Source organism: Elgaria multicarinata, chromosome 3, assembly GCF_023053635.1.
Source record: "Elgaria multicarinata webbii isolate HBS135686 ecotype San Diego chromosome 3, rElgMul1.1.pri, whole genome shotgun sequence".
NCBI classification, from domain to species: Eukaryota; Metazoa; Chordata; class Lepidosauria; order Squamata; family Anguidae; genus Elgaria; species Elgaria multicarinata.
The window spans coordinates 148,408,361-148,420,755 of record NC_086173.1 but is presented as its reverse complement, the minus strand read 5'-3'; the positions used below and the strand labels follow the sequence as shown (position 1 = coordinate 148,420,755).

At 46.9% G+C, this 12,395-nt stretch overlaps 1 protein-coding gene across 1 annotated transcript; it reads left to right on the top strand.

Moving 5' to 3' along the window:
* The first annotated feature begins 1,053 nt into the window (after nucleotides 1-1,053).
* Nucleotides 1,054-12,233, top strand: LOC134395996 (zinc-binding protein A33-like). The gene is made up of 6 exons (XM_063122303.1): nucleotides 1,054-1,650; nucleotides 3,206-3,301; nucleotides 4,367-4,600; nucleotides 6,793-6,815; nucleotides 8,238-8,620; nucleotides 10,059-12,233. The coding sequence occupies exons 1-6, from the start codon at nucleotides 1,225-1,227 to the stop codon at nucleotides 10,580-10,582; spliced, it is 1,686 nt and encodes a 561-aa protein (XP_062978373.1). The 5' UTR covers nucleotides 1,054-1,224; the 3' UTR covers nucleotides 10,583-12,233.
* The last annotated feature ends 162 nt before the right edge of the window (nucleotides 12,234-12,395 follow it).

Here is a 12,395-nt window from a genome sequence, read left to right as displayed (position 1 = left end):
ATCTTAACACAGGAAAAGCCGTTTATTTTCTGGGGTGTGTGTGTGCGTGTGTGTGTGTAAGTAAGTACTAAACAAAGGTATATATTAAGCTTATTGTAATGAATATGTTCCTTAAATGAGTGGGAGTATGACTTGACCATGTTGATTGCTTGTTTTTGCTGTACATTATTCTATAAAACAATAATAAAATAAAATTTGGTGTTGTTTTTTTTAAAGTCTCCCTGGAAGCCACTATTACTAGCAGGAGGTGACTTGGGGCTTATAAAATGCTTATAAAATGCAATTATGATCCGGTGTGCTATAACAGCTGAAGTCCGTGGCTCAAATCTGTGCTAAGTTTCCCTAACCTGGTGCACTCCAGATGTTTTGGACTATAATACCCATCATCCACAGATAGCACAGTGAACCGCCCAGAGAGCTTCGGCTATTGGGCAGTATAAAAATGTAATAAATTAATAAATCAGCAGCTGGGAATAATTCAAGTTGTAGTCTAAGACATCTGAAGGGCACCAGGTTGGGGAATGCTGATAGACTAAGATAAGCCCTTCTCTCTCTCTCTCTCTCTCTCTCTCTCTCTCTCTTTCTCGACCTCAGGCTTCCATCCTCAATATGGGAATAATAATAATGAGATACTGACCAACGTTTCTCATGTGTTGTGATCATATGTGTGATGTGCTTTGAATGCTGTGGAAGGACTATAAAACACTTGGTCTTACTTAAGGTTATTGTTCCATGCTCAGTATCTATTTCTTATTCCTTTTCATTCTTAGCAGTGCTGGTACTGCATGATATTTATTTTTATTATTATTATATTTATTTATGTATTTATATCCCGTCTTTTCCCCAGTACTGGGACTCAAGGCAGTTTACAAGATTAAAACATGTACAATTAAACCATGATTGGTTTTATCCAAGGATATGTGGATGTATAATAAGAGGCTGAACAATTTAACCCAGGATACTTCATTTTTATTATTATTATTATTATTATTATTATTATTATTATTATTTCCTAATCTATAATCCTTTTATACTTTTGTTCACACGAGGAAGGTTTAAATTAAAAAGAACAAGCTTGACTGTAAACAAGAAAGAAAAGCTGTTTGTGGATTTTTCCCTCGCTAGGAAATAAAAAAGACATTTTCATTCAGAAGACAGGTTTCAAGGAAGACCACCAAACCGGTACCTGGCAGAAGTGGTCGCTCTCTGTTTTGACTTCTCAACATGGCATCCGTGAGAGAGGTGTCCAGCTTCACTGAGGACCTGCTGTGCCCCATCTGCCTCTCCATCTTCCGAGACCCTCACATGCTGGAGTGCGGCCACAGCTTCTGTGCTCCGTGCTTGGAGCCCTGCATCCCCAAGGGCCAGAGGCGGGGGCTTTGCCCGGAGTGCCGGCGTCCTTTTGCCTTGCGCCGCATGGCTGTCAACCGAGCCCTCTGCAGCTTGGCCGAGAAGGCCCGGCTTCTCAAGCTGGACGAGGGACCCCAGCTGGGTGGGACTGGAGGCTGGTACTTCTGTGAGGAACACGAGGAGCCGCTCAAGCTCTTCTGCAGCCAGGATGAGGGGCCCGTTTGCGTCATCTGCCGGGACTTGCCTCAGCATCGTGGGCATGACTTCCTGCCCATCAAGAATGCAGTTCAGGCCTACCAGGTGAGGGACGGGCATGCTGAGTTCTCTGAGAAGGAAACTGGGCCTGGTCGGTTAAATCAGAAAACTCTAGGAGTTGATTCTTTTCTGAGGAGATTGTGATGTATAGCAGGGGCAGGCTACTTGTGGCCCTCCTGATGTCATAGGAGTGCAACTCCCCTTAGACCTAGCCAGCATTGGGTTTTTTTATTATTAATTTTTTATTGTGAAATTTCAAGAAAACAAGCGGAAAAGAATATTATTATTATTATTATTATTATTATTATTATTATTATTATTTGTATACCGCCCCATAGCTGAAGCTCCCTGGGCAGTTCACATAAGAAAATATATATAGCTACATTAATTTGAATATATTAAGCATGCATATGAAATGTATCAATATATATGACAATGCAACCTTCTAAGAATTATACATAACTTCAACAAAAGCAGACCAAATATTCATGTAACTGATCATTTGCAAGTGGTGTCTACATGCCAACTGTTTAGATGTTGAAAGCCTTGTTAGGCCCTCAAACCACTGCAGTATAGGAGGTGAGTGTTTATCTTTCCAATGTTGTAATGTCAGTTTTTTAGCTGTCAAAAGACCGTGAAGAATCCATTTGCGCTGACCATACATTAACTTCTAGGATGCAGGTAGATAATTTAAGAATATATCAGTAGATATTAAAGAGTGCTCCAATACAAGGTTTATCCATATAATAACCTTCTCCCAGGACGAGGCAACTATTGAACATTGCCAAAACATATGGCTAAAAGAAGCATAGCAAATACTGGGGGATGATGGGAGTTGCAGTCCAACAATATCTGGAAGACCACAAGTGGCCCACTCTGACCTATAGGGTGAAGGAGGGGGAAGAGAAGGTTTAATTTGAGCTAGATCTTTCTAGGAACATAGCACATCACACACAACCCATTTTGAATACCACCACCCAAGCATAACACAGCTCTTCTAAGAACATGGAAAGTGTCTGGTATAACATTTCTTTATGTTTGATATTCAGCAGTGAACTGGAGACTAGATAACTGCTGCACCCTAGCACATATTAGGGATAGCATAACCATGTGTCCTACTTTGCAGAAGACATATTTATTTATTTATTTATTACATTTATCTCCTGCCTTTTTTCCTCCAAGGAACCCAAGGTGGCATACATAATCCTCCTCCTCTCCACTTTATCCTCAGAACAACAACCCTGTGAGGTAGATTGGGCTGAGAGCCTGTGATTGACGCAAAGTCACCCAATGAGCTTCCATGGGCAAGTGGGAACTAGAACCCGGATCTCCTGACTCCCAGCCCTACACTTTAACCACACTTTAACCACACTGGCATACCATTAGCTGGGAATGAGGAAAAACATGATGTGGATGGTAATGCTCCAAAATTTGTGGATATGCATGAGGGATCCAACCTATTTTTCCACCTCTGTCCAGGCATCCTTTATTACAACAATACAAGCCATCTTCGCAAGGGGACATGTCTCTGCATGTCATTCTTGCCCCCCCTCCAACCAATGTTAGCCCTAAATAATGTCTGGTTTTGTCTTCCCTCCAGGATCAGCTGAAGGCATCTTTAATGCCTCTGGAAGAGGGTCTCCGTCAGCTGAAAATGAGCCAGTGCCGCCAGCAGGAGAACATTATAGAATTAAAGGTGCAGCTGGGCAGTGATGTTGGCTTTTATGATGGGTGGCTTGCTTATATTGCTTCATATCAGAGCCAGTATGGTGTAGTGGCTAGAGTGTTGGACTGGGAGCCGGGAGATCCAGGTTCTAGTCCCCACTCGGCCATAGAAGCTCACTGGGTAATTTTGTGCCAGTCATTAACTCTCAGCCTAACCTGCCTCACAGAGTTGATGTGAGGATAAAATAGAGATGATATGGATCATGTATGCCACATTGGGCTCCTTAGACAAAAAGGAGATATATAAACGTAATAAATAAATGCAAGTGGAATCTGCAACAAAATTTTATTTATTTATTTACAATAGTTGTTAACCACTCCATATCTAAAAGATTTCAGACTGGTGAAGAGCAGATAGGATAAAAGAATGAAAACACTATGTTAAAAATGCAATTTTTAAAAAAGAAAAAGTTCTGATAAAACCAAGTTCTGGTAAATGCGGGGCTGGACACTCAAGGAAGCTTTCCTGAAATAACAGTGTTTCCAGGAGCTGTCAGAAGCAACACAACATTAGCACCAGCATAACCTCCAAAGATAGGGAATTCCATAGGAAAGAGGCCACCACGCTGAAGGCTCTTCTCCCGGTAGACTCCAATTGGGCCATAGGCCGATGTGGAACCACCAGGTGCACTCTGCAGTTGGAGTACTCCTGTTCAGGGTGCCAGTCTGCCATGCCCTTTCCCAGGATACTTTATTCCATTCCCCCCTTCTCCCTGGTTTTCAGTTGCCCCTTTCGCCGAACAGCCAGTGACCTTTCCATGCCCACTGAGCATGCTCAGTTCTCATGGAGTTGTGCTTGGGGATTCGTCATTCCCACTCAGTTCCACCCCCTCCCCCCAAAGACTTTTTGTACTTGCTGGATCAGATGAAGTATAAGAATAAGTTGCCTGGCTTATCTCAGAGGGATGTGTGGATCTGATAGACAGTGGGTCTTAGTGGGAGGTGGATTCTAGAGGATTGATAGCCTTTGGGATGGACCTAGCTCCATTTTTGACAGAGCAGAAATGTTGGGTGTGACACTTGTATCTCCTTCCAGACGTGCTCTGAGTCCTTGTCCGACCATGTCTCCGGGGAGTTTGTTAAGATGCACCAGCTGCTGAGCGACAGAGAGCTAGGCTTAAAGGAGGCCCTGGAGAATCAGCGAGAGAAAAACTTGGCCCAGATGGAAACCAAGCTGAAGGAATTGAATTGGAAGGTGGCCTCTTGGTCAGAGACCCTCTGCCGAGTGCGGGCAGGACTGGACTGCAAGGACCAAATCAGTTTCCTCAAGGTGAGAGGGACCCTGGGTTGGGGTGTGCTTGGGGAGAGGGGAGGGGGTGAGAGGTGCTCTTTGTGGGGTGGGGGATCAGATCTGTCTCCCTTTGTTGCAGGGAGGCATTTTACTTTCTTCTCCTTCTAATAGCAGAGAAAGGGACCTTCCTCAGCAAGTTCATAGTAGGGATGTGCTCCGCTTCTAATCGGACCGGCGAATTAGAAGCGGAGCGGGGTGCTTCGCCTCCCCTTAAGGCGGAGGAGAAGAGGATTGGGGGGCCGGCGGAGTGTGGCGAAGAGGATCGAGGTGAAGGCGGATCCTTCGCCTCGATCCGAAGCTCCGCCGGAAAGGTAAGTGGGGTTTACCGGGCCCTGCCGCTATCGCTGTCGGCCGTGCGGCGACGGCGGCAGGGCCCGGTAACCCCCCCCTCCTCTCCCTTACCTGCCTCCGTCCGCGGTCCGTCGGCTTCTTCAATTGAGCACTTGCGGCCCAGACTTCCTGGTTGAACCGCGGGCTCAATTGAAGAAGCCGACGGACCGCGGACGGAGGCAGGTAAGGCCCCCCTCCCCCTTGGTCCCTTATCGGGCTCTGCTGCTGTCGCCGCACGGGCGGCGACAGCGGCAGGGCCCGGTAACCCCCCCGCCCTCCTCTCACAGCCTTACCTGGCACCACTCCCCTCCACTGCGGAGCTCCGATTCGGAGCTGGGTACGAAATTTTCGGATCGGCCCACGGGGCGGAGCGAGGGGTCCGTGCACACCCCTAGTTCATAGCACAACGCCAGCTTTGTACACTGCTGTTTCTGTGCCATTAAGGCTTAATTCCAGCTTTTCTCTGATCTTTTAAAAAATAGAATAAGGGTGAGGGAGGAACCGTGGGAGACATCCTGTCTGTTGATAATGTCATGAAATCAACCTCCAAACCTCTGTGAGTGGCCGAGCGTGCTATAAATCTCTCGCTTAGAAAAGCCCAGAGGAAGAGAATACAAAATTCAGCCATTTAGGAGCAGCACCTAAAACTGAAGATGATTTTCTACTTTGTTTGTTATATTCCTATTTTGCTTACTATAATAAACCCCCGAAGCAGTTTACCTGAAGATAGGACCTTACATTCCCTCTAGTGTCATGGGGGCACCTTCCCAGTGCCATTCAAGTCATTTCCCTGTTCCCTGCCAACTACATCCCCCGTGTTATCTCCAATCTGAGACTGGAGATAACAGTGGGGATTTCCTCAGGCCAAGCCCCACTCCCTGGCTCCATGGACCAGATTGGGGAGCCCAGTGGGCCAAGTTAGGTCTGCAGGCTGGGGGTTCTGCACTCCTGATTTAAGCCCTCTGCCCGCTGCAGCTTCTCTTTAGAAAAGGGGGTCCTGAATCCCAAGTCTTCCGGTCTAGCAGGTAGGAGTTTACAACCCTAACTTGGGCTGTTTTTGACTTAGGAGTGGAAAAACCGTGGTGGTCACTGAGCTGCCTTTGCCAGGAGAAATGGTGGCCACCATAGGAAAGCACCGTTTCCAGGTATTAGTTCACCAAGCCCTTTTCCCTTTCTTTCTGTTCAGGGAGCAGAGGAGTTACCGTGGAAATAAACAGCTTCCTGAGCCAAGATAATCCTGTCAGCAGCCCTCATTGGGGGTGGGGGATCTTTTTTCTTGACAGAGCTTCTTCCTTGGCCCTTAACAGCTGCACAACAAGGAGGGAAACTGAACATGTCAAGTTTTCCCCACCATTTATTCTCCATGTGGGGGGGGGAAAGCTGACCCTGTCTTATAAGCCGTTCAAAGCTATTGAGCTGCATCTGGCAGAAAGAAAGAAAGGGGGGGGGGAAGGTGGTGATGGTAGAAAAGAGCCAATTTCCCCTTTACGGTGACCGTATGAAAAGGAGGACAGGGCTTTTGCATCTTTAACAGTTGTATTGAAAAGGGAAATTCAGCAGGTGTCGTTTGCATGCATGCAGCACCTGGTGAAATTCCCTCTTCATCACAACAGTTAAAGCTGCAGGAGCCCTGCTCTCTATTGGTCACTCCAGTATAGCTCCTGCAATTTTAGCTGTTGTGATGAAGAGGAAATTTCAGCAGGTGCTGCATTCGTACAAATGACACCTGATGAATTTCCCTTTTCCAAACAACCGTTACAGATACAGGAGCCCTGTCCTCCTTTCCGTATGGTCACCCTACTGTTTGTTCCCCTTCCCCTTTCTCTTTTCTTTCTGTTCAGGAGGCAAAGGAGCTGTTGGAGAGGTGAGTCGTGTTTACCTTTTCTTGTATGATAAGTAAATGCAGAGAAGTGAAATATTCATACAGCTTTCCCCAAGCTGGCGCCCTCCAGATGTGTCAGACTACAACTCCCAGTATCCCCCAGCAGGCTGGCTGGTGGAATGCTGGGAATTGTAGTCCAACACATCTGGAGAGCGCCAACTTGGGGAAGGCTAAATTAAAAGATAGTCATAAGAAGGCGGCTGGACGTTCCGGAGATTTTGCCTCTGTGGGCAGCAACACCCTCTTGACTTCTCACTGTGGTTGCGGGAGAAGAGCCCGGCCTACCCTTGTGCCTTTGATCAGCTGAATTCAGCGGGAGAAACTTTGCCCGGCATGGAGGTAAGCGTTATCCCCTGCTAGCATCTGCTGAGGATGTGAAAGCACTTGTGGCCCTCCAGATATTGTTGGAGTGCAACTCCTGTTTTGGGTGACCATATGGAAAAGAGGACAGGGCTCCTGTATCTTTAACAGTTGTGTGGAAAAGGGAATTTCAGCAGGTGTCATTGTTATACATGCAGCACCTGGTGAAATTCCCTCTTCATCACAACAGATAAAACTGCAGGAGCCCTGCCCTCTTTTGTATCTGGTCACTCTAGCTCACCCCTGATTTTAAAATTGCTCTAGCTAAAACGTTTCAACCCTGGCCCTGGGAGGAAAGCAAAGCAACATATGTCTTGTGGCCCTGGCCATGTGAAGAGCCTGACAGGAAAACAACACAGCGACTTCTGCCCTATAGTTAGGGATGGGTGAGCTCCCCACAGTCCTGTTCGTGTTGTGCTTGCTGGAACTCCATCTGGTTGCATGACCCCAGCATGCCTGCAGGATGCGGTGCCAGACAGTCTGCAGGTGCCCTGCGAGTGCTTGCATTGGGGTGGGGGGAAGGGTTGTGTCCATAAGCTGCGATTTGTGCAAATTTGCAACCGAGAATACTTATGGAAACTGCGATTTGCGCAAAACCACAGCCATAAATAGCAAAAATTGCGTTAAAATGCACTCACGAAGGACCATTTACACCTACAGTTTTGTGCAAATTGCACTATTCATGGCCACGATTTTCCATAGATCACAATTTCTGTAAATGTTCCCAGCTGCAGATTTGCACAAAAATAAAGGGATGAAAAGAACGGAAAACCATGAGCTTGCCTGACCTGGCACGCACCAAGTCCAGCCTGCTCAGGGATCTGTGAGGTGGTTGTTGGCGGGGGGGGGGGGGGAAGCTCCACCCCCAAAATGGATTCCTCCAACATCCTTACCTTTAGTTCTGAAAGGATCACTTGAAACTCTACTTGTGTCCTCATGGCATTATACCAAAAGGCTGCAGATAAACCCTATTAAGCCAGGTTTGGGAAGACAGGGACAAATTCCTCTGAAATGGCTGACACTCGGGGAGTTCTCCCCCTGCAGGGTCCGCAAGGAGCAAGGAGCCCAGGCTGAAGAGGAAGAAGACATAGAAGCCGAGAGGCTAGAAGAAGGGTTGGGGGCCAGTAGCGAAGACACAGATGAGTGTGAGAATGAAGCAGAAGAGGGGCTGGGGAGAGATGGTGAAGATGCTGATGAGGAAGAGGAGGAGGAGGAGGAAGAAGAGGAGGAGGAGGAAGAGGAGGAGGAAGAAGAAGAGGAGGAGGAGGAGGAGGAGGAAGAGCAAGAGACAGTAGCAGCAGCAGCAACTGCAGAGGAAGAGGAGGACAATGAAGATGGAGTGGTGCCTGTAGACTTGAACCTGGGCGAGTTCAAGGGTCCTCTGCAGTTCTATGCCTGGAAGGAGCTCCTGGGGGCAGTGCATCCAGGTGAGGCCAGATGTTCTGACTCGTTGGCTCTGTTTGCACAACCATCAGGATGCAGTGAACATGTGTGGGTGGCCCCAAACCTCCGTGTCATCAGTTGGTTATGTGAACAGCTCCAGCGTGTGGACAAGAACCCTGCAAAAAGCATCAGATCAGATGGAAAACCTCCCGATATATCACTTGTGCAGGGTCTCTTAAGTGACTAACTGAATGTGCGTTGGGTGGGGAGAGGAGCTACCACTGCAGACCCCTCCCCGCCACATGGCAGGTCCCCTATACACTGGGGGCACAGCACTTAAGAGCTTCCCACCCCATGTCTTGATCCAAAATAAAATGCGGTCCTGATACTTCCTTGTGTGATAACATTTCAGAATTTTAGACAGTTTGATGAGTCATGGAAGCTGGCATAAAGGTGTGTCCTCATCATTTAGACATTAGAGCAGGGGTGTTGAAGCTTTGGCCCGTGGGCCAAATTTGGCCCACGTAGAATGCCAATCCAGCCCTCCATGGTTTCTGAAATGGCCACAGCCTTTTTCCCCTGACCAGCAATAGTTTGGTGATTTCCTGGCTTTTGTACCTTTTTTTCTCATTCTAAAATGTTTAAATGCCTAAGTTACAGCAAGAGCTTTAAGCTCAATGATGTTGGTATTTAGGCCCTTTGCCTTTGGACCCCACCCAAAATGCAGCCTCTAGGAGCTTTTCCAAAACTGAATTCAACCCTTGGGCTGAAAGAGTAAAGAACAGGGAGCATTTTTTGCAGACAGGGTGGAATGTGGAGCTTTGATGATCCAATAATATCACACTACCAAACACCCAGCAGATAAAATTCAAAGATTTGGGGAAGTGAAATCTGATCAATAGATTACCAGTATTATAACAATGAGGTACATTGTCAGGTATGGATGAGACCGAGAGTCCTTACATCAAGGGAAATCACATTGCTTACCTGGGGTGTTTGTGCTTCCTGCTTTTTGGCATGATTCTTTTGGGCTGCATTACATGGACAGAGAGGGGAGACCATGTGGTTTGGAATTAATACTTCCCCTCTAAGTGTGCTCTGTTCACTTCCATTGAGACAGCGCCATCTAGTGGCGGAAGATCCTGCTTTTCCCCACATGTCGCCACTTTAAAAGTGGTTCTTTTCATTATGGAATTCCTAACAGATGCTGCGCGAGACATCATGGTTGTTCACGATGTGAAAAAGACCCGCAAACTTTCGTAAGTGGCCAATTAGGAGCGTGCAATAAATCACTTCTTTAGAGAAGCCCCCAAACTTATACTCAGTTTGTGTCTTAATTCTTTTTGGACCACAGCTGTATTCTTGACCCCTCTGATCATCCTACAGCAATACGTTCCACAGGTCAAATGTGCAGAAATGGTTCCATTCTCTCATGCCTAATTTTCTCTCCATCCTTTTCCCTCCCCACCCACCACCCTGCAGTCCCAGCATGCATCACTTTGGACTGCAACTCCGCTCATCCCAGCCTGGTCCTTGTGGAGGAAGCCACCGGAGTCAAGTACAGCCCGGGCCGACGTTTCTGGCGACGGAAGCCGGAGCGCTTCACCTCCAGCCCTTGTGTGGTGGGGCGGAAGGGCTTCACCACTGGGCGGTTCTATTGGGAGGTACGAGTCGGGGACAGCACCGGTTGGGTGGTTGGGGCAGCTAAAAAGTCTGTGAAACGCAAGAAGCGCCTGAACTTTCGACCCAAGGAAGGCGTGTGGGCTATTGAGTTGAGGGCTGGGCAGTACCGAGCCCTGAGTGAGCCCCGGACCCCACTCTCCGTCTGTGGGAGGATGGATAAGGTTGGAGTCTACTTGGACTTTGAGGGGGGACAGCTGTCTTTTTACAACAGCAGCAGCATGAACCATCTCTACACCTTCCAAGTGTCATTCCACGAGGAGTTGCTTCCATTCTTGAGCACCCAAGGTAGCCACCCCCTCTCTGTGTGGGACCTGGAGCTATGAGTCCCTGCGCTTTTCCACATGAGGCTGTTCATTGGCTGTTAATATACTCTATATATTTTTAGTTACATCGCAGAACGGAGAGCTGAGCTCTACATAGGACCGTTTCCTTTCCCATTTTCCCACTAGGTCACCTCTAGGTGGCAACGTGGCATAGCAAAATAACGGAAAAACAAATGGAAAAAAGCATTTTCTTTCGCTTTCTTAAATAATACCGCATTTCCCCTGCACTAAAAAAAACTTGCAGAAAGTGCACTTTAGACACAAAAGTGAAAACTGGAGGGGCTTGATGTCATCTAAAGAACCCATGATAAATGCCTCAGGTACAAAAGTCCCCTTGCTCAAATTGCAAACAAATAAGCAAACAAAACCTAGTTAAAATTAAGAATAAGAATTCATTCGGATGTGGGATTTTTTTTTTAGTCCTTCACAGATTTGAAGGTGTTTGATAAAGCCAGTGATGCCCATGTTATTATTATTTTTAGCACATGATGGTCTGTGGTTATAGAGGTGGATTTGCCAGCTTCAAAACTGGTCCCTCTTCACCTGTTATCTTCAACAGCAGTTTGACCTGTAGACCTTGGCCAGTGATAATACTCATTTCCATCCCTGTTGCAAATCCCTGTTGCCTGCTCATTTCAGTGCATTAAGCTATAATTGAAAAACACAAGAGTAGCCCATCTTACCCGCCCAGCCGGCCTCTTGGCAATTCTTTTTGCGTATTTTTTTAGAAAACATTTATTTGATCAGAGACTGGAATGGGAAAGGAAGCGGGGGAAGCACCACCCTGTACCTCTTTCAATCTTCTGAAACACTCTCATCTTGTGCCCTTGATTTTCTAGGGGTGGGGTGGGATTGTATTTTTCATATCAACTGTTTCGTTATTTCAAAGCCTGTGCCCCTCATTTTTGGGAGCAGAGATACCTTAAAATCATAGAATAATAGAGTTGGAAGGGGCCAATAAGGACATCGAGTCCAACCCCCTGCTTAATGCAGGAATCCACCCTAAAGCATCCCTGACAGATGGTTGTCCAGCTGCCTCTTGAATGCCTGTAGTGTGGGAGAGCCCACAACCTCCCTAGGTAACTGATTCCATTGTCGTACTGCTCTAACAGTCAGAAAGTTTTTTCCTGATGTCCAGCTGGAATCTGGCTTCCTTTAACTTGAGCCCGTTATTCCGTGTCCTGCACTCTGGGAGGATCGAGAAGAGATCCTGGCCCTCCTCTGCGTGACAGCCTTTCAAGTATTTGAAGGGTTGTTCACATCAACCCATCAGCCTGATATATGGTGGCTGTGGGGCTTTTAATTCCTCCTCTCGGCCCCAGCAGCTCCATCTAGCCGAGATACCCATTTCTGTTTGATCTGTGTCAGACTTTTCCATGCATCTTGGACATCTATGAAACTATGCCAAGGAATGTCTTGGTTAGTCGAACTGTACGCCTGCCAAACTCCTCTCCTCCCCCATAGTTCTGTGCCAAAAATGCTGAGGCACTTATGAAAATTAAGATTGAATCCTGTGCCTTGACCCTCCTCTGCTATTGCACACACTTGGAATACGGTTTAAATGCACAGCAGCTGCATTCCCCATTCATACATCTCCACTCAGCTGTAACCTTCAAGTGACCTCTGTCAATGGCAATAAATGTTAGCTGCTCTGAAGAATTGCCACTTTGTTTGGCCTCTTTAATTTGATGTTTATAGATGATGCTCTATGTGTTAAGGGTCTTCTTTTTTAACAAACTTTCAGTTTAAATTACCACTGGTGCTTGGGTCAAATCAATAGTCTTGCTCCCTGGAGTAACCCCGTAGCTATCCT

Coding starts and splice junctions, on each gene's coding strand:
- LOC134395996 (XM_063122303.1), top strand. CDS start 1,225: ATGGCATCCGTGAGAGAGGTGTCCAGCTTCACTGAGGACCTGCTGTGC. Junction 3,302..4,366: donor AGAACATTATAGAATTAAAG/GTGCAGCTGGGC, acceptor ATCTCCTTCCAG/ACGTGCTCTGAGTCCTTGTC. Junction 8,621..10,058: donor CCTGGGGGCAGTGCATCCAG/GTGAGGCCAGAT, acceptor ACCACCCTGCAG/TCCCAGCATGCATCACTTTG.